Source organism: Erpetoichthys calabaricus, chromosome 10 (genome assembly GCF_900747795.2).
Source record: "Erpetoichthys calabaricus chromosome 10, fErpCal1.3, whole genome shotgun sequence".
NCBI classification, from domain to species: Eukaryota; Metazoa; Chordata; class Cladistia; order Polypteriformes; family Polypteridae; genus Erpetoichthys; species Erpetoichthys calabaricus.
In genome coordinates, this window is record NC_041403.2 from 120693859 (window position 1) to 120715988 (window position 22130).

Below are 22130 nucleotides of genomic sequence, written 5' to 3' on the forward strand. Positions count from 1 at the left end.
CTCTGAAAAAAACTGACCTCACTTTGTCAAACAAATTGCTCCATGTTTGTCTTGTTTGAGGCTCCAGGCCTATTGTTTTGGTCCACTACTTATACCCATTTCCAACAAAAATGGTTTGACATGTGTACAACAATCACTGCCATAGAAATAGTTTAATTTAACCAGGATTTTGCTCTGTTTATTCCTGGGACAAGGCCTATTCATTTACAACATTTTTGCACAAGTCGTTATTGTGATACATCCATCCAGCCACTTTCCAACCTGCTGAATCCAAACACAGGGTCACAGGGGTCCACTGGAGCCAATCCCAGCCAACAAGGCAGGAACCAATCCCGGGCAGGGTGCCAACTCACCGCAGGACACACACAAGCACACACTAGGGCCAATTTAGAATCACCAATCCACCATGTCTTTGGAAGGAAACCGGAGCGCCCAGAGGAAACCCACGCAGACATGGGGAGAACATGCAAACTCCACGCAGGGAGGACCTGGGAAGCGAACCCGGGTCTCCTAACTGCAAGGCAGCAGTGCTACCACTGCGCCACCGTGCCAGCCTTGTGATACATCCATCCATCCATCCATCCATCCATTTTCCAACCCGATGAATCTGAACACAGGGTCACGGGGGTCTGCTGGAGCCAATCCCAGCCAACAAGGCAGGAACCAATCCCGGGCAGGGTGCCAACTCACCGCAGGACACACATAAGCACACACTAGGGCCAATTTAGAATCACCAATCCACCATGTCTTTGGAAGGAAACCGGAGCGCCCAGAGGAAACCCACGCAGACATGGGGAGAACATGCAAACTCCACGCAGGGAGGACCTGGGAAGCGAACCCGGGTCTCCTAACTGCAAGGCAGCAGTGCTACCACTGCGCCACCGTGCCAGCCTTGTGATACATCCATCCATCCATCCATCCATCCATTTTCCAACCCGCTGAATCTGAACACAGGGTCACGGGGGTCTGCTGGAGCCAATCCCAGCCAACACAGGGCACAAGGCAGGAACCAATCCTGGGCAGGGTGCCAACCCACCGCAGGACACACACAAACACACCCACACACCAAGCACACACTAGGGATCAATTTAGAACTGCCAATCCACCTAACCTGCATGTCTTTGGACTGTGGGAGGAAACCGGAGCGCCCGGAGGAAACCCACGCAGACACGGGGAGAACATGCAAACTCCACGCAGGGAGGACCCGGGAAGAGAACCCGGGTCCCCAGGTCTCCCAACTGCAAGGCAGCAGCGCTACCCACTGCGCCACCGTGCCGGCCTTGTGATACATCATTTAGTTAATTATATAAGTACACACACACACACACACAGAGGCCCAAAAAAGCATACACACGCATGCACACACACACCTAGATCTGTAAAGGGCGACAGGCACAGAGTGTTATGCCACCCCAGTACCGGTCTGTCTGTCTGTGCAGCTTGTTCACTTTGGTTGACCCAATGGGTTTAGTTTCAAACTAAATATTTTCAAAGCTAATCACTTAATGCAATTCCCTGTTGTTTTTACTCTCCATATGTTTATGTACATAATAAATGTTATATAAATTAATGCACTTGATTGTGTATTGCTGTACAGTGCAATCGGTTGTACTGTTTTGTACCCATTGAGTGATTTCCTGCGGTATCTCTAAAGTGAAATTTATGTGAAAGTGACCTTCCTATACTGATTTTTTAATACTGTGGTACTTAAAAATGATTCTGTATAGTTTAAAGGCTAACCCTAAACTTGATTAAAGTCTTTTGTGTACTCTGCACTTCATGATACCTACCCCATATTTATTTCTGTCAAGTGAGCACCAAATGTTAGCCTTGTTCTCCATAAATCTGGACTAAGTTTGCTTAAAATCAGAGTGATAAAGCGTGAAGGAAGTCTCACTCCAAAAGAGTGCGCACACACCTTTGTGTTAAGGGCTGAGCTACCCTACCTGCACACTGCTGCTCATCCTCAGAGCACATGTCTTCCAAGGTGTTGAGATTGACAACAGTCTCATCATCATCCTTCTCTTCTCCATCTGAAGAGTCCTGGGTGGAGAGGTCAGGATCAAAAAGGTTTATCCCAGATGCTAGAGCCAGTCTCTTCTCATCAGAGTCTGTAACAAGGAACACAATCAAATAAACAAAAACCTAGCGTCTGTTCACGAATAAAATGTTGCCACTAGATGGCTCTTTGGCTCTAGATAACCTTACGACATTCGAGAGATTCAAAGCTAAATCTGCCAAAGAGTTTGAGGAGACCATTTTGAAAAGATTAGCCTTCTGTTACTAACTGGTGATATAAAACTGGACATTGCTCCATTTCATTTAGGGTCTTCAGCTTATCCATGGAACATCTTACATAAGTCACCCAATCAGCCAGACCATAGAAGTGAATAAAATAAAAGTTTTCTGCACTTCACTTCTCAGTAGTCCTTGTGCTACCAAACAGGGATTTCAGTTCTGCTCTTCAGATATCTCCGTGACTGCAGCTTCTAATTTCAATTGATTTTATCAACTTATTTTTTCAAGGGGTCTCTTCTTTTTAACAGATATCTTAGTTTTATTTTTTTTTTCTTGGTACTCAAATACACTGCAGCGTTAAGCTACAATTCAGTAGGAAATAAAGACAGATGTGAGGTTCAGTAGTCATAAATTGCTGATTTTACTTTCAGCTTCATTTGATGCTTTGCTACTAAGTAGCACGAATGAACAAAGGGCTGACACAAGTGAAACTAGCGATGCATCCAACTGAGGCATTATAAAGTCTGTTGCTGGCACCCATGTGTGTCCATAAGTTATTAAAAAAAATGATTTTGAATGAAAAGCTAGTCCGCTTTATTAAAGGCACACTTCTGGCAGGTTTCATAAAAATAAAAGCAACCTCTACACTAGTTGGTTGTTCTGATTAGCAGAACAAAGCATAACTATCTAAAAGTAAAGGGAATTAATCTTAGAAATCATTAAGAAATTAGCCACAGCAGAAACCACAAGTCATGCAAGAGTTCAATTTTTTTAGAGACAAGTGGAAATAATCCTTTGACGTGTAGTGTAGTGGTTAAGGTTTTGGCCTTCAAGCCCTGTGGTTGTGGGTTCAAGTCCTGGTACTGACACTGGGTAACCACAAGCTAGTCACTGCACCTGCCTGAGAGAAGCAAAAGGAATATCTCTGATGTTACAAGATAAAGTGTCAGCCAAGTAAGAACAGTGTGAAACATAATAAACTTTGCATGATTGAAATCTTTTGTGATGGCTGCAGGTTTCCACACAGGCAGGCTGTGTCTCACCTTTCTCCATTATCTCCACCAGTTCCTTCCGTACCAGTTCATCCCGGGTCTGCATCATTGCCACCTTCCTCTCCAATGCTGCCTCAAAAAAAAAAAAAAAAAACTTGCAGTAATTCACTTATCATACATAACCTGGCTGTGCACACAAAAAATTAAAAAGAAAAGGCCCTGAAGCTTCAAATTCAGAGTAAGAAAATATGTTTAATATATCGAAAGACAATGCGAATGAGACAACATATTCTTCATTTTTCCTTTTGTTTTAGTCTAGAAAAATACAATTAAATGTAAAAGAAGATAACATCCAAGAACAATCGCACCAGCCATGTTATTCTGTCATCATCTGTCCTTCTACCAAAAATAATTTTCTTTTGCAGCTAACTTTGAAACAATAGACTGCATGTTAGGAATATACATTTTGATCACATTTCATAATTGATAGTTGACCCCTTTGATTGATTAATAGCCATTAATCATTAAAAAGATGCACCCTACAGAAAATAATGCCAGGACAGACGTCCTTAAAAAGGTTTTACTCCTTGAAGGAGTGTAGAAATTTAAGCAAACAACACAGACCTGCACAGTTAACATTTGCAGCGCATCTTGCAATCTATAAGTCTTGAGACAAACCTCCCTTGGGTTCATCAGATCATAACTTCACCTCATCATCATCTCATTCCTCCATGAAATCCAGTCATTAAAATAATCAAAGCCAGGCATGAGGAGTCCATCTAGTAAATGGGAAGTTGTTTTGAATGTCCCGACTGGTCTGTCCTCAAACAGTCATATGCAGATAATGATGAATTGACTGACACTATAAGCGGTTTTATCACACTAACTGTGCTGCCCGTGTAACAATGACTGAAATCTAAGTAATCAATGTAGACCTCAGCTTTAATGTTTGCAGTGCACCATTCTATGCATATGTCTCTATTATATGCCATTGGGTATGGGATTTTGTAAAGGCAGTGATAATATTTGTTTCTGTTGAAATTACAAACGCAATGCATTTTATTACTAAAACCAGCAAGCCCGCGATTCTCGAAAGAATCGCAAATCCAAGAATGGCAATCACCTCATGGAAGGTGGGTGTGTCCTGGAAAATGTCATTTAATTAAATAAACATATTTCTACTAAAGCAGTTTCTTTTTGGAGCTGTGACTCATGTGGTTGTGGTGTTTCAGAAGTGCGTTGTAGGCGCCTTGTTTCCATCAGGATTTAAATGCATGACAATATCGTGGTGAAACGGAGGCTCACCGTCATCACTTTGAAACGCAATTGCCACTTCATTAATGATGGGAACATTGTATCGTCTCGGATCCTGTTCTTTGTCCTTTATTAGCACTAAGGTAATTGTAGTTGGTGCCACACCATCCGCCTCTGCTTTTGTATTGGCTTCTCTTTCAACCTCATGTAGCATTTTTATAGAGTTTGCTAATGGGTGATTGTTTATGACTTCAGCTACGTTTCTCATTATTAGCTTTGTGGTTGATATACTGCGTCATCTAGATGTAACACGTATATTTGGGCACATTTGCGGTGGCGATTTGGCTCAGGGTGCACTGTTCCAATCCGATGCAATATTTGTCAACACACGCGAAAGCAGTATGGGCCATTCCCAGGGGGGGAAGCTGGTGCGTGATGAAATATCACGGAGGGTGGGTGCGTCCTGGGACAGTTTATTTCAACGCACTTCTGTTATTGTTTTTCTTCATGCAGTCTCGTTTTTGTTTTTTTATGGCTGTGTTGTCGTATATGCGGTGGTGTGGCCGGTCGCGTCCGGGCGGCTGTACAACCTGGCGTGCACGCTTTACCTCAGGTTTAGTTCACAGGTCGTAGGCATGGTAAAGTTTCCAATTCAATAACCCCATTTGAACTAAAGCGGTTTCTTTGTGTGGGCGCCTTTGTTCATTGTTTTTATCCATATTGTTATGGCGCTACCTACTGACTCTAGGAAGCCGCTGCATTTGAGTCTGGGGCGTACGTCACGGCGCAATATGCGCCTCGGTGGGAAGCCGCTGCGTGATGAAATATCATGGAGGGTATATGCGGTGGTGTGGGTGGTCGCGTCCGGGTGGCTGTATAACCTGGCGTGCACGCTTTACCTCAGGTGTAGTTCACAGGTCGTAGGCATGGTAAAGTTTTCATTTAATTAAATAAACATATTTGTACTAAAGCGGTTTCTTTGTGTGGGCGCCTTCGTTCATTGTTTGTATCCATGATTGTACAGGTTGTGTTGTTTGGGCGCTCACAGGTTGTGTTGTCTGGGCGCCACGTACTGACTCTAGGAAGCCGCCGCGTTTTGGGAAGCCGCTGCGTTTGACTCTGGGGCGGGAACCACGGTTCAGAATGTTGTGTTATTTGGGCGCCACCTACTGACTCTGGGAAGCCGCTGCGTTTGACTCTGGGGCAGGCGCCAAGGCCGCAGTGCGCATGCGTGCATTTGACTCTGGACTCTGGGGCGGGCGCCAAGGCCGCAGTGCGCATGTGCCTCGGTGCGTCTGCCATGCATAAATTAACTGTTGTTTAGTAAGATAGATGTTTGAGATGCACCATCTTTTAGAATGACAAAGCAGAGGAAGTGGACGGACACACAGACAGGCGCACAGACATTTTCATTAAGGTGGATTTTGTCAGATCTGGCAAGTGGTTACTAAAGATTTAAAGTCACGTTAATCAAGACATGATGAGCAGGGACATACAACTGAACAGAGAGAGTTACAGAAAGAGCTTAAATCAGAAATCAGTCACGCACAGCTGAAATGTCACAAAAGAATTGAGAGTGAACTGCATTCTTTGTGGAATTGCACGATAAAGACAGAATTAAAAAGAATTTGCTTCAGTTTTCAAAATCTGAGAAACCCTTGCAATGCAGATAAGTGGAAACGTACATGCAGTTAGACAGAATATTAATTATACTGTAAATATAAAATGAAAAATTGCAAACAAAAGCAAAGTAAAAAGAACTGTCAGTTTGCAAGGGCTGTTACTGTATAACAAGCTCCTGGAATAATGCAGTTCTATCCACCATGATACAAAAAAAAGACATTGTTGCACTAGTATCTGTGCAAAAAAGAGCAAATAATTGAATCCCCAGTCTAAAGAACAAGTCATCCAGTGACAGGCTTAGTAAGGAAACTGAACCTTTTTAATCTCCACCAGAGAAGACCATATGCCAGGATTTTCTGGGTTTTCTTCCGTTATATTTCTATTCATCTGCCTATCATTGTCAGAAGTATAGATAAAGAGAACCTTCAGTTCTAAGGCCTGACAGCATTGTCAAAGGCTCCAGTGAAATACAGTATAAGGGAAATTGCATTCACTATCAAAACCGGGAAGACCTTCTGTGTGCAGATGGATTTGGAAATGTGGAACAAACTGAATTGACTCTGGTGACTTTTAAAATATATCTGACTGAGATACGTTAATATTTAACATTATACATAGTTATTGTCTGTTTTTTTCACCTGTATTATTATCATTCTTTAATTTAATATTATTTATTGTATCAGTATGCTGCTGCTGAAGAATGTGAATTTCCCATTGGGATTAATAAAGTATCTATCTATCTATCTATCTATCTATCTATCTATCTATCTATCTATCTATCTATCTATCTATCTATCTATCTATCTATCTATCTATCTATCTATCTATCTATCTATCTATATTGTGACACTGGTGCCATGTCCAGGGTTTGTTCCTGCCTTGCACCTTGTGCTTGCTGGGATAGGCTCCAGCATCCCCCTGTGACCTTGATCTGGATTACGACATGACATATTGCGACAACTCTATTGTTCACTAATTAAACAAATGTGATAGAGATCTTAATTTTCAAATTTCACATTCCTAAAGTCTGACTTGATCACTCTCTTTTACGTCATCTCATTCCTGTATGAAATCCAGTCATTAAAAGAAGCTTGGCATGAGGAGTCCATTGAGTAAATGGGAAGCTCGATGGACTCCTCAGACAGTCAGATATTGATAAATTGACGCTGTAAGCAGTTATATCAAACTAGCTGTGCTAACCATTTAAGATGGTTGCTGTGTCTGTGAGTATTGAAGTGGTAGCGCCCATTTGAATAAATACTCTGACTGTTCCTATTTTGATTGGAATAAAGCTGGTTTTCTGGAAGCCTTTGGACTCAGCGTCGTCTCTTGGGTGCAAGACAGTGGCTCACGCATCACAAAAAGAATCACAAAAATGTCTCTTTGCTTTGCTGAAAATCATTTGTATGAATGTTTTTGTTTAGGATATCAACATGCTCAGGAGTCAGTTTTTTGTGCAGTGTGTTATGTCTCAGTCTGGCAGGTCAGAACAGATTCTCTGGCTACACCGATTTCCCAGATATGCTTAGGTGACCCCTTGCCATCATTTCAATGCAAGGCAAATCTGTCAATGACTTGGGCTTGCATTGTACAAGTGAGACACGCCACCGAAGAGCAACACACAGGGCAGGTAACTTAAAAGAGACAATGTAAATGCATTATCATAAACACACATTCCCTGCAAGTCTGTGTCTACAAGGCAACAGTTAATTTCAAGGTCTGTCTGCCCTGGAATTTTTCTTTTTGTAGTACCAACAATTTCAACCATCAGACCTCATCTATGTGGTGGCACACAAGTGAGACTATTGGCTGCAGTTACCTGGGATTCCAGCTTTTAATCTTCTTGATAAAATGAACTTTTACATGGCAGGTGACAGTGCCTCTACATAGAATGTGGTATTCTGGTTCAAGATAATAGATCAGACTTTGCCATCAACAACTTAGATTGGTAATAAGTCTTGTTTTATTTTTTAATGCACACCCCATCTGTGAGAATTTATTTGGCTGCAGGTCACTGATGTTTCTCCTTGTTACTGATGCCACTGATCTATCAGGACGTCGGTGCAGTCTGACTCAGAAACAGCATGATTGTTTTTATGTCATAAAGCAAATTAGAGATGATGCTTTGGTATTTCAGCACTGTATTACACATGTTGCATCAAACTTTGTCACATGTCTACTTGAAATTCTCCCCAAAAAAGGCACTATTATTATGATTTTTAATTATTTACGTTTATAAAATGCATTTTTAACCTAATTAAAGCACATTTCATTGGTGATGGGGATGCACTTCAGTCACCGCCAGTGTGTTACATCCAGCTGAATGATGCAATGGCAGCCATTTTTACACCAGTACATTCACCACTTAAGACAACTCTTAAGTGATGATTGAATGAGAGAAGATAGTAAATAAGGGACAGTGGATGACTAGGGGGCCAGAATTACTAGGCTGTGGTGGGCAATTTATCCAGGACATCAGGGCAAACCCTTCTCTTTTCAAAAGATGCTCAGGGATATTTTGTGACACAAAGAGTCAGGCCCTCGGTTTAACATCTCATGTGAAGAACGGCACCAGTTTTTATAGCCCCGTCACTGCACTGGGACATTGGAATCCACACCATCGGGTAAGTGTCCCCTGCTGGCCTCAGCATGGTTACCTACTAAGTCAACACAGGGTCCTAAAAATCTGGTGTATATTTCATTATAAATACAATTCTTCCCTGTTCACTGTATAATCGGAAATAGAGACTATAGATATGAGATTGCCCCTCATACATTTTATATTTTATTTCATTATTCAGTTTTCAGCTTTATTAATGCTTAAACTTACTTGCAAATGATTGTTTAAATATAGTATAATTTACTTTAGAAATGGCACGTTTTTGGTGCAGTGTGCTAATGGCTCACAATTCTAGAAAAATGTGTTCTAGTGTGGTCACTGTGTGGAGTTAGTCCACATTGTATAGCCACAAACTTTGGATTTTTGATATTTCCATACTGGCCCAGTAGGATTGCACGTGTGAGTTTTTGTACCCTTTGATGGACTTGCATCCTGCCTTCTGTTCCTAAACCTGTCATGAAACGTTAGTTTCGTCAAATTCATAAAGAAATATAAAAAAATTATCACTCAGTGTAAATTCAAAAGTCACCCAAAACACACTCTCAGACCACAAGGATCTCCCCATCTTTGTAAGACTATTTGCAGTACAGTTTTTGACATTTAAGAGTGGTAAAATGTAGTAGGAACTATGACAATTCAAAGCAAAATGTTTAGGTTGTCTCTTGATGAAGAGCTGCAAGACAATACCTAATTAGGAAAAGAGATGAAGAGAGGAGCCATTTCAGGTGTCTGCTTTAATTTATACTACTTGGATGAACTAAAGAGCAAGTTGAAAATATCTTGGTAAGTCATACCTGTGGAGTTTTGTTTGAGCTTTTCATTTTTCTTTTTTCTCCATTTCCATGGTTTAAATATGCGTCCCAGGGTGGCCAGTTTGCTGTTCCGTCGTATTGGAGGAGTCCGTACTCCAGACACTAGGCAGCCTGAATGGAGAGCCCTCTGCTGATCCATCACACCTTCACAAATGACAAAAACACACAGAGGTGGATCATTGCCTAAAAATGTGAGTTCTAAAGTCATAAAACAGTTAAATCAACTCATCTCTAATTAACTTTTTTAAAGATTCTGTCTCAGGCATTCATATATTGTTGACGTACGCAATCCGACCTGAGGATGCTTGTGCACTGTGGCCTAAAGAGGACATTCCAGATCTCCAAAACCCAGACACGACTGCTCAATGCACAAGTTCTGCGTTTAAAAGACATTTTTATTTAATAAAATACTTTCACATAGACTTTTTACTTTAAATTGCACCAAAACAATTCTTTTTTTTTTCTTTTCTTCTCCACACCTGCAGACCTGGGAGTACTTCAAGTGTCACAAAATTACTTCCAGGTCAGGTGGAACACCCTTGGAACAGGGAAATCCATTCACCAGCTCCTCCAGGTAGCATTCACAGTAGGCAGAAGGACTGTCCAAAGGGACTACAATACTCTGGTCACCCAGCGGGTGTGTGAATGGGTGATTCAGTCAAGCGATGGGGAAGTCAACAGCCCTGATAGGCAGTCTGCCCCTGCTAGAGGGAACACAAACCAACAATATATATATATGGAATATGATACACATGAAACAAATTTGTAGCTACAGATCCGCAAAGGGAGAAAATGAGACGCATATCTTAAAATAGTTTTTTATTCCTAACCTTTTGACAACCTACCAGGTGTCATCATCAGAGGAAAATGATTAGACATATAGGAATCAAAGGCAATATATAACTGGTGAAGGGTCGAGGTGGTTGTAAGGGGGGTGGACTAATAAGGTGGGGTTTAGAAGGTGTTTGTCATAAAGTCTTTTTTACTATTTGGATTTTCTTTTTAAGCCTGCATATGCTGAGTTCAAGTTCAAGTGTCTGTTAATTGTGTTTTTATTTGATAGCCACGATTCAGCCAACTCTCTGACACTCTTAGTTTTGGCCCTAAATCTTACTTGCTTTGTGTCCCAGCTAAACATGTGTCTGGTGGAACTTGTATGTGTGTATATCAGAGACCATGAGTCCTTCCTTCTGACTGCATTGCGATGTTCCTGTATATATGTGTATATATACTGTACACACTGTATGTATGTATGTATGTATGTATGTATGTATACAGTATATATGTAAATATACACACACACACACAAGCATCCATAATCCTGTCTGGGACCAGAAGTATTTTGTATCTTTGATATTTTCAGATATCAGAACATTTGTATATTTTGCATTTTTGCATCTTCCTGTAACACCTCTCTCAGTTCCTCTGGTCTGTGCACATTTTTCTAATAAAAGAAACTGAGCAAAAGACTTGACAACGTGAGGAAATAAAAATCTAAAAATTGCACAGAACAAGAGCTCAGTAGCATAATGTAACTGAAATGTAAGGATGAATTTGTATTAATTTTTATGTTGTAGTGAGTGCTGTGACAGAGTAACAGATACATACCAGGGCCGGATTAAGAGCTTTGGGGGCCCGTAGCACATTTCAAATTTGGGGGCCCTTTTGGTCTGCATCATCTGAAGTTTAGATTCTGAACAGTTCAAACCGGACTAAATAATTATTTTACTCTCGATTATAATAAGAATCTTATAATAGTTATGTGAATTTTATGTGTTGGGCCCCTAAAGTTTTGTTGTGTAAGAAATTTACAGTTTAAAAACGTAAAGATAATATTTTTAAAGACCAATTTTTCAATGCTACACTTTTTCATTAAATATTGGGTCCACCATTTGGGGGCCCCCGAAATTGCGGGGCCTGTAGCATATGCTACATGTGCCTATTGGTTAATTCGGCACAGATACATACATATTGACTACCGCAGCTACTGGTCAACGCACGTCTGAGGAGTTCCTCTTTCTGCCATTTTGACTATGGCATCACCATATGACATAAGAACAGCAAACAGAGTTTAGATAAGCATTGTGATCTACGGATATACATGTGTTAAAACACAGCAGCTATTTTGCTATGGCATGTTTGCTTTTAGAATCAGACAGTAATGTTATATTTCTTTAGTTAGTTGTTAAGATGCAATCAGAAGGTGGATGTTGTTCAGCCTCATCTGTTCATCTACTGGTGTCGTCAGGCAGATTTGTTATTTTGGGTGTTTTGAGTACTGAAATCTGCATCTCCTGTGGCTTTCGTTATCAGCTCTCTTAATGGCAGTCCTTTTGACGGGGTGTGACAAATAGTTTACTTCAAACACATATTTGTCAATTCAACCCAGGGGGGTTGAGAGGGAGTACTGTCCCTAACGGTGTCTTCTCTTTTCTTCCTCACAACACCAAGAACAAGCCGCCGCCCCTTCCAGTCAGAGAACCATAAAAACTTGACGTCCCTGTATGTCAACGTCTCAGTTGGACCTGGACTTGATGGAGGGCAAAGCCCAGTGAAACAGACCCACGTTTATGAGCCTATAATCTTAAAGCCAAGATGGCTGCTTTCTTGTTCTATTTGTCATGTTTTTTGTCCTTGTGCACTAATTTTGTTTACACCTGCTGTAGAATTAAAAGGGGTGTCCAGGCTGGAACCCCAAAACTTCTTTGGACTCACCTTGTATTTCTTCCACCCTTCCACTATATATTGCAGAAGTAAGTAAAGAAAGGTGAGTATTGTCTTGCCTCAGCCACAAGACAAGCATGAGATGCCAATGCGGAAGTGGGTATGCTGGTGTCCCTGCTGGGAGAGGTTCAGGTTCAGGAAGCCAGTGTGATCCAAGGACAGGGGGAGACAACCTGTCAGGAATCCATGCTATCCCAATATGCTAGATGGCAGCATCCCTGGGCAATGATCCCCATACAAAAACCCACAGGGCATGCTGGTACCTGTATTCCCATGGGGCAAACCTGTTAGGTTTTGTGGGGGCTGCCAGTGTGTGTACAGTGAAAGTAAAGTACTGAATTGGAACACAATTTTTTTAATAGATTTACACGTTTTAGGGATCCCTGAACAGAGTCTTTATATCAATTATGTGATTCATGCCATTTTCATTCAGACAAATGCCATGTCTTACCTACACAGGCGTGTACGGCATATAATAAATACAATGCAAAGCATACTCTGACAGCTCATATTTTTTCTGTATTGTACAAAACAATCCACTGAAGCGGGATCTTCCATGCAATCCTCTGCCAAATAAAATCCTCTGTTGATTACATTTTGTTGCCCAAAATACACTTTAACCTAGAGCTGTGCACTAAAGAGGGGAAGAGTGAGCTCTGAAGCTTTTTAAGACACAGTGATGGTGTTGCCGACCTCCGTTCTAGAGCAGATACCCTTTAGCTCAGTGAGTCGGCTCTCTGCTGTGTCCAGAGTGTCGGGACTGAACTGGAATCACAGCTCAACACTAAGTGTGCTCCCGAACTCCTTCATGGCTTGTTGTGTATTGTGTGGAGGATTGCCGGCTTTTTACTCCGGCCCTCACCCCCAGGCCGCCAGGAGGAGCTCTCCGAACAGCATGGACGTGCCCCGAGGTCCAGCAGGGCCTCATGGACTATGTAGTTTTTATATGCAGCCCTGCTGGATACCTTGGGGGCCACCAGGCGTCACTGTAGGGGGGCTCGTAGGCTCGTATGTGCCCTATAACCCGGGTTGTACGTCATGGTCACGTGACGGGAAGAAACGATGTGCTCCCGTGGTGAAGAAAAGGACTGTTTACCCTGACCTGGAAGGAATAAGGAACTGTGGACTGTTGGGCAGGAACCACTTCCGGGTCAGGGGGTATAAAGGACTCATGGGTAAGCCCAGACGCTGAGCTGAGCTGGGAGGTAGGAGGGCGAAGTGTCTGGGCGAGGAGGATTGGTTTGTGAGAGAGTTTATTGTAATTATATGAGTAGTGTGGAGTGGAGGGTGCTTTGTGCACGTGACAAGAAAATAAAAGAGTCTTGTGCTTCTACCTTGTGTCTGGAGTGGTACCTGAGGGTCCGAGAGGTGGACAAAGGCTTTATCTGCTACAATTGCTATAACTCTATTACATGTGTAAATGTTTTCAGTGCTCTGAGCTTAAAGACTAAATTGAAAGAGAACTGAATGGAAAAGATTTAGAATGTACTTGACCTCTGTAAAGAATTTACAAAAATGTGCCATTTAGCTATACATTGTCATACCCTCGAGTTTCTCATTCTTTACTAAATGTGTTGCATACGATAATAATCTAAAATGTAAAATCCCACATACGTGTATTTAATTGTGAACTCTCTTGATGCACATCATATGGAGGTAGATAATCTAACCTAAGGAAGCTCTTAAGCTACATTCTGACAGTAATGTAAATACAGTGTATGAACAATAAAGAACAATGTCTCATGTGCTGTGTTGTATCACAGACAGGCTACAAATTCAAGCAGCAGTTAAGGGAAGACAGAAAGGCACATACACATGTACTGTAATCCCTATTTAGATGTTCTCTTGATGGAAGAAGGCCAAGACCAGGCGGTTCATATCAGTTACTGTATGTGATTTACTGTAAAGTGGAGAGACTTTACAGAACAGTGAACTGCTAACAGCTGTGTGCCCCTGTCAATATGTCATATGTATCATCATAATTATGAAAACTTGGCTGACTTTCCAGGTAGGTTTCAGAGGCAGGAAGTCTGACCGACTGACTATTTAGTGAAAGAGACACAAGTTTTGCTGACATTCTTCATCATGGCGGGCAAGTACACAGTCAATCAACACGCCATCTATTGTTTTTTTGTTTGTCTCTTTAACTGGTATTAATTCTTTGGATGTGCAAATAAGAAATTCATTGTACTGTTCACACTATGCTCTATGTATGCATGGTAATGATCTTGACAATTTTAGGTTGTTTTTACTGAACAACGTTTAGTGGAGCATAGCATGAGGAAGGCGCACAAGACCATCACAAGGTGCACTCATGCATAGACGGGCACTCAAATCATGCTGGATCAGAGCTGCAGTTTAATCTATCCTGGTCATCTTTGGGGTGCGGGAGGAAAAGACAACTACCTGGCAAAAATCCCATGCAGGCTAGAGGACATGTAACAAGAAAAGCTGTCTTAGTGAAAATTTTACAGATTGTAGTACATTTATTGATGTTCAGCAGTTCTCTGTCACTGATCCATATAACAAATAATGCTAATGTCACATTACCTGACTTTAAGTAGTGCAGCATGTCAAACTTGTCAAGTGCAGTTGTTGATCTGTTCGCCGCAACACACCAGTTAAAACAACTGAAAATCGTTGGGCATGTCAAATTATGTGACTGCTTGTCAACTCCTTTTTCTTACAGCCAATAGCATGCTCTCTGGCAGAGTTGGTGCAGTACAAAGGGTTAACTGGTACAGCGAGTCCAGCCACAATTTTGGCCCCTTTTTCATTTTTCCGTTCTGTCATGGTGCAGAAAACATGGAGGCACCAGAGAAAAGAGCTTCGCTTTTGTTTTGCGAGGTCCCAGACACTTGTGTTACTTTCTCATTGTCTCTGAATTCTATGCATTGTGCGTCTGGATGATCATTCATTGGTTATCATCTCTCTCTCACGCACACAGAGGCCTAGTACTAAAGACAAAATCTGTGTGCGTCACAGACTAGTTGAAGTGAGTCACTGGGCATGTCACGCGAGGCAACTCGATTCATGGCAGCACGCCACCAAATGTTTCAGACTCACTAAGATTGGGTAAATAAAGGCTACGACTAAAAATTGTTGTTAGAGTCATATAAGGTAACATGGCCTTAAGGTAGAAAAAGCCAGTAGGGCCAACTCAATTTATCCCACAGAGCAGAAGCCATCTTCTTTTCAAAAGGCTTTATATGTTGCCACTACACTGCAAATTTAGATTTCCAAGACTCCCAAACAATAGATTTAAGAACTCTTTAATTCTCAGAGCTATAGGAATATTGACTTTTAGTGGCTGTAAGGACTGTGATGGTCCAGCTAGGCTCCACGCTCCTGGGGAGTTTAAACCCAGAGCCATCGATAGCTCATAACTGAGGATGAGCCGGGCAATGAGGACTCTTAACAATAAGTAGTGGTGAATCAAGTGCATAGTGCTTTTATTAAATGAAATAGTCACAGGTTCAAAACCAAAAATGCAGAAGAGTGCAGTGGTATATCCATAAAGAATCCAATAAAACAGGTGATGTGCAAAGGTTAAAATCCAACAATAAAAGATCCATTAAAACATGATTAAAGGCAGAATCTCATCCCCTCTCACGATGACGAAGAGCCATGGTGCATCCCTCTTAAAACAACGTCTCCCCTGCTTACCATTATCAGTCTCAGCACGAGAAGATGTCAACCGACAGGGACAGTCAACCTTCATAAACCTGGCTTGTGTTCCTTACTGCCTACCCATGGTGTCTATGGATGCCTGCTTTGAGCATATCGGTCGCTCCTGCTCCATGATGTGTTCAGCATAAGTGACCTCTTTCCCTTAAATGCTGTCAACACACTACTTTTGGGAGCATCCCCAACCACTTGCCTTCTATCTTCCATTGCACCAGCTCGTGTCTGCCATTCCTTCCTTCCTTCCTTCCTTCCTTCCTTCCTTCCTTCCTTCCTTCCTTCCTTCCTTCCTTCCTTCCTTCCTTCCTTCCTTCCTTCCTTCCTTCCTTTTTCAGTTGCACCGTCAACTTGCTTGTTCTTGTTCTTCTTGCTCTAGTCTCTGCTCAGGCCCCTTTTAAATACCGATCAGTGGGCAGAGGTGCAGTGATGACAGACTCCAAATTGTTAATGAAGCAATTGCCCACTCCGCATATCCACATGTGAATGCCTGGCCAGCTAATTACCCAGGAACACCCTGGAGCCTCTACACTACGCTAAGGCACTCACTTATGCCCTTCCACCTGAGCACACAATTTATTTATTTATTCATTTAAAAACACGTATCACAACGGATCCTGATAAAATTTTTACAGAATGCTGAATACTCTTTTCAGTGGATGTCACATCTTACCTTTTGGCTAAATGTCTTGCTTTTTTTTTTTGCACAACAGAGTTAATTTTTTTTTTGTTCTTTATTTCACCTTATACAATTTCTTGTATTAGGAATTTGTTAGTTTTCGCATACCCCTTGGGGTCAGAGCGCAGGGTCAGCCATTGTACAGCACCCCTGGAGCAATTACGGGTTAAGGGCCTTGCTCAAGGGCCTAGCAGAGTAGGATCTCTTTTGGCAGTGACGGGGATTTGAATCCGCAAACTTCTAGATACCAGCACAGATCCTTAGCCTCAGAGCCACCACTCTGCCCCGAACGTAAACCTAAATTCCATAAACACAAAATGAATGAGTCTTCTGGACTTATTGAGGATACCAATCACTGTACCACCATAGTATTGAACAGGTATAAGTTAAAAAATAAAAAACAGATTTTACTTTTTCATTGATCAGGAAACATAAACGTTGTCTAAAAAAAGTCTGATGGTTTTGAGTAAGAGAGAGCAATCAAGTCAGATTTTAGGCATTGTGAAATCTGAAAGTTAAGAGTCTCTATCACATTTGTTTAATTAGTGAACAGTACAGTTGTCACAATATGTCATGTCGTGTCATTTTCTAAGCTGCTTAATCCAGATCAGGGTCACAGGGGGATGCTGGAGCCTATCCCAGCAAGCACAGGGTGCAAGGCTGGAGCAAACCCTGGACATGGCACCAGTGTCACAATATCTCAGTCAGATATATTTTAAAAGTCGTCAGAGTCTCTTCAGTTTGTTCCACATTTCCAAATCCATCTGCACACAGAAGGTCTTCCTGGTTTTCATGGTGAATGCAATTTCCCTTATATTTCACTGGAGTCTTTGAGAATGCTGTCGGACCATAGAACCGAAGGTTCTCTTTATCTATACTTCTGACAATGATAGGCAGATAAATCGAAATATAACAGAAGAAGACCCAGAAAATCCTGACATGAGGTCTTCTCTGATGGAGATTAAAAAGGTTCAGTTTCCTTACTAAACCTGTCACTGGATGACTTGTTGTTTAGACTTAGGATTCAATTATTTGCTTTTTCTTGCAAAGATTCTAGTGCTGCAATGCCTTTTTTGTTTCATGGGGGACAGAATTGCATTACTCCAGGAGCTTGTTATTTGCTATGCTTCTGTCATTCTAACAGATAGTGCATCTCAAACATTTTAGTAATAAAATGCATTGCATTTGCCATTCCAATAGATGGGGCATCACAAAAATTAACACTGTTTTTATGAATCCCATACCAAATGGCATAAAACAGAGACATATGTATTGTACGGTGCAGCGAGAACATTAACACTGATATCTACATTGATTACTTATATTTCAGTAATTCTTAGACGGGTAGCAAAGCTAGTGTGAAAAAACTGCTTGTAGCATCAGTCAATTCATCAATATCTACATATGACTGCTTGAGGACAGACCGGTCAGTACATTCAAAACAGCTTCCCATTAACTTGATTGACTCCTCATGTCAGGATTTGAATATTGTAATGACTGGACTTCATATAGGCATAAGATGAACAAAGTTATGATCTGAAAAATCCAAGAGGGGTTTGTCTCAAGACATATAGATGGCATGGTGCATTGCAAATGTTAATGCTGCAGGTCTACATTGTTTGCTTAGATTTCAACCTGCCTACGATGAGTGAAATCTTTTCAGGATGTCTGTCCTGGCATTATTTTCTGTAGAGTGCATCTTTTTAATGATTAATGGCTATTAATCAATCAAAAGTGTCAATTATTGATTATAAAATGTTATCAAAATTAGTATTTCTAACATTTGCTGTGTTGTTTTAAAGTTTGCTACAATATGCAGGTTAAAATCACCCTCAAAACATTCAGGACATCAGGAGACAGTGATTCTGGCTTCCTTATCACTTTGAAGATACTATCAGCTGCTTCATTTGACACTTTTGGGTGAATACAATACAATACAATTTATTTTTGTATAGCCCAAAATCACACAAGAAATGCCACAATGGGCTTTAACAGAAATAACTTCAAGTAAGTAAGTGGATCTTGGCTGTCAACTTTTACATTTATTCCTGACTGCCCCACAAAATAAAAACAAGGTGGTGCTGGTTTATTTGAAGCAGGGTCAAAAGAAACCCAAACGCGAGCGTCACTTTCGGATTCATCAGAATCGCTTTTAGTTCCATTGTCCATTTCAATTTCACTCCCTGAAGACAGATTCACTTCATCATCCGTGATGTCAAGAGCATGCAACACCTAGGCTGCTGAAAAACGTTTCTTACCAGATGCCACTATGTTATTATGAAGACACCCCTACAACGTAGCTAAGTAAACGCTTGTGCCCAACGTTTCTGTTAAGACACGCTGATGTCCCAGTAATGCTCGGGACTAAGACTGTTAGTACTTTTACAGCCCGAGTAATCCTCAGATCTAACACTGTACTGAAACTGAAAGGAAGTTCAGTTTCTTGCTGATTATGGGGCATTAGAGTGTCTATCCATACCAATAACTACGGCTAATGCATTAATGACCATTTCATCATCAGAATCATTTTCAGTCCATCTCTTTACTCAGACTGAAAGTACACATAAGTTTGAGTTACATCCAGTTTATTATGTACTAACTGACACCCGCATAGCATATGGTGTAAGAATAGGAACAGAAAACTGTGAGAAAGGAATTCAGAAATCAAGAAGAAATAAATACTTCTTGAAAAATGCAGTGTGCATATAGAATTTCCGGCCAAGAAGGATTACATGTGAAAGTGATAAATAAATCAGGCTTTCCGAATTTACTTAATATTGCGTGGCAACCTGATAGTTTTGTTGCATGTATCTTGGACGTCTTGGAAATGTGGATGGTAATATGATCATTTTGCCTACATGTACATTGTTATTTTCAGTGTTTGCTTGCAGTGCGTCTGATAGTTTGACGTGCAGATCTTGTTGATGTAATCTGAGATAGTTGAGACGCGCGCCCTCTGTTTTAACATACGCATCTACGACGTACTGTTGGAATAGTTTGCCGCTGGAGTGCAAAATACATAAATGTATTCCTCATTGCTAATCTGTACGCGTAAAATTGGCATTGAGTAAGCCATATTCGCTTGGCGGTTCTTTTATCGGGAACATGTTGTAAATCTTTGTGCCAGCCAATGTCTCCGTAAGGGAATAAAAGTGGGTAAACCATAGGATCACAATTCATATTGAGTGTGGAAATCTGTTTACAGGAGTTGCCTATGGGATAGATGCAAATGTCCCTTTCAGCAGGCGTTTCGCCATCTTCTCCGACGAAAATCGCTGCAACGTCGGTGTGACATGTCAGGGCATTGTATCGTCATAAATTCTGCCTAGGGGTTTCCTTGAAAACCATTCGTACAGATGCTGTTGGATTGGACTGAGCGATTACATGCATGTGTTTGTATGATTTAGCGAAGGGGTTGATGGTTCTGAGCATGAAATCTAGCTGGAGAAGTACATTTTCGCTGCATGCAGAATTTACTTTATTTTGTAAGCGTACTTCAGTAGCTTGCACTGTGTCAAAAAACATACAACTGTCCATATTCTGGAGAGGTAGAAGTGTTAGCGTATAGTGGAGAGATTTGGTGATAAATTTGCCCGTGTATTTTAAAACAGTATGGTCCATGGCCAGGAGGTTGAGTTATCTGAGCACCCATGGAAGCAAACGCTAGAGAAGAGTTGTATTCTCGAATGTGTTCACGATAATTTTTAGCTTCTGATGTTTGCTGTGTAAGAAGCTGTTGTAAAGACATAGGTGGTTCCCGCAAGGGTAGTAAAGCTACTTCATCGTTGTGGCAGCACCTTGAGTACTTGTTGGATGTATTACACTCAGCAGGCCAGTATAGTGCATGACATGGAAGACGACGAATAGGAATCAAGAAATGCCATGTCGGCCGCGTGTGGGTGGGACCGGTTTTGAAGTGGAAGCAGGACGAACCAGAAGAGAAATATATATAAGAGATAACATTTGCTACAGTGCTCCCGGTTAAGTTTAGGGCAGATTTCAAAACTCTCCTTTTAACATATAAAGCCTTAAGTGGCCAAGGTCTGGATAACTTATCTGAACTTATCATGACTTACAAGATACTTCTAAGAGTGGTGAAGACAGCGGAGAAAATCATCGGGTCCTCACCCCCATCTGTTCAAGAATTACACTACTCGCGTTGCCAGAGTAGATCCATTAAGATCATAAAAGTTCCCACACACCTGGCACATGGGCTGTTTGAACTTCTGCCCTTTGGAAAACGTTACCGCAGTATGCACTGCAGAACGACCAGATTTAACAGGAGCTTCTTCCTCCAGAATACTAAACTCTGTTAAATAACCTTTGTCCTTTTGCTCTCTTACTTACTGTGCACTTTATTACCAAAAATAGGTCTTAAGTTTACATTATATTGAATTGTAACATCAGACAATATTACATTGTCTATATTATATATATTATGTATAAATATTGTATCCATATAGTGCAATATCACAATCACTGTGAAATGAAGTGCAATATTTTCTTTCATATTATATTTCACCCACTGACTGGCTTACATTTATATATATCTTTTGTTTTTATTGTTTGTACTGTGCTGCCTTGTGCTGTCTTACGCTGTCTTACCTACTTTCTGTGTAAGGAGTGAAATGTTTGTAATGTCTGTATGTTGTCTTTTATGCACGTGTCTTTTATGTCTGCACATAGAGAAGAGAGAAACGCAATTTCGTTCAGCTATGCCTCCATTGTTGTACTGTTGTATGGTATGAATGACAATAAAGTTCACTTACAGTACTTACTTACTTAATATCCAGAAAAGGCCACAGCAGAATGAACATTTTTTTTCAATAAGCCTTCTCACATTGTGCTTCCTGCTTTCAACAATCTGATTATCTGAGAACACTTGGAAAATTTCTAAATGCCTGAAAAAGGACCGTGAAACATGTCATACAGAAGAATCACTGAAAGGTGCTAGAGGAAGCAGAGATGTGGATTAAATAGAAGCTTCCCTTCATGTCAGTTCTCTGAGGAGATCTATAAAAGACAGCTCACCTAGAGGGCTCTTGGCTCATTAGTATGCAAGGCAGAGTCAGGAACTTTACAGTAATTGTGAAATTCCTCCAGACGTCCTAAGAAATGAAAGAAATCTGAAAAGACCTAAGGTTCTTTGAAGACCCTCGGGGAATTAGGACATAATGGCTAATGTCATTAGTATCTACAATACTGAAGATAGGGGTTTAAGATTGACAGTAGCTGGCTGCAGATGGAATGACCTCCATGTGGTGCACTTTGTAAAAGCTGGGGTGGAAGGTGTGTAAAACCAGTTAAAAATGTAGACAATAATTCAGTTTGTACTGTAAATGTGTACATGTACAGTAGATGTAAAATAACTTGAACTGAATGAAAATTACCAGAGGGAGTTGTATACTTTGAGAAGCACAAGTACACATCTGTTTAAGGGGCAGACACATTCACTACTACCAGATTAGTAAAGGGGGGTGGGGGGGCAGACTTCAAGTAAAATGAAC

At 41.1% G+C, this 22130-nt stretch overlaps 1 protein-coding gene and 1 long non-coding RNA gene across 2 annotated transcripts in view; one reads left to right on the top strand and one right to left on the bottom strand.

Moving 5' to 3' along the window:
• LOC114658425 (phosphatase and actin regulator 3-like) overlaps positions 1–22130 on the bottom strand; it is a 212000-nt gene that overhangs the window by 96675 nt on the left and 93195 nt on the right. Inside the window, exons 2-4 of the mRNA XM_051932833.1 lie at positions 9522–9683; positions 3282–3359; positions 1947–2111 (exon numbers count right to left, since the gene is read on the bottom strand). Of these exons, the coding sequence (XP_051788793.1) occupies positions 1947–2111; positions 3282–3359; positions 9522–9683 (405 nt within the window). The remainder of the gene's footprint in view (positions 1–1946; positions 2112–3281; positions 3360–9521; positions 9684–22130) is intronic.
• The window catches only part of LOC127529407 (uncharacterized), a 266837-nt gene that overhangs the window by 32662 nt on the left and 212045 nt on the right, over positions 1–22130 (top strand). The gene's annotated exons all lie outside the window — the stretch shown is intronic.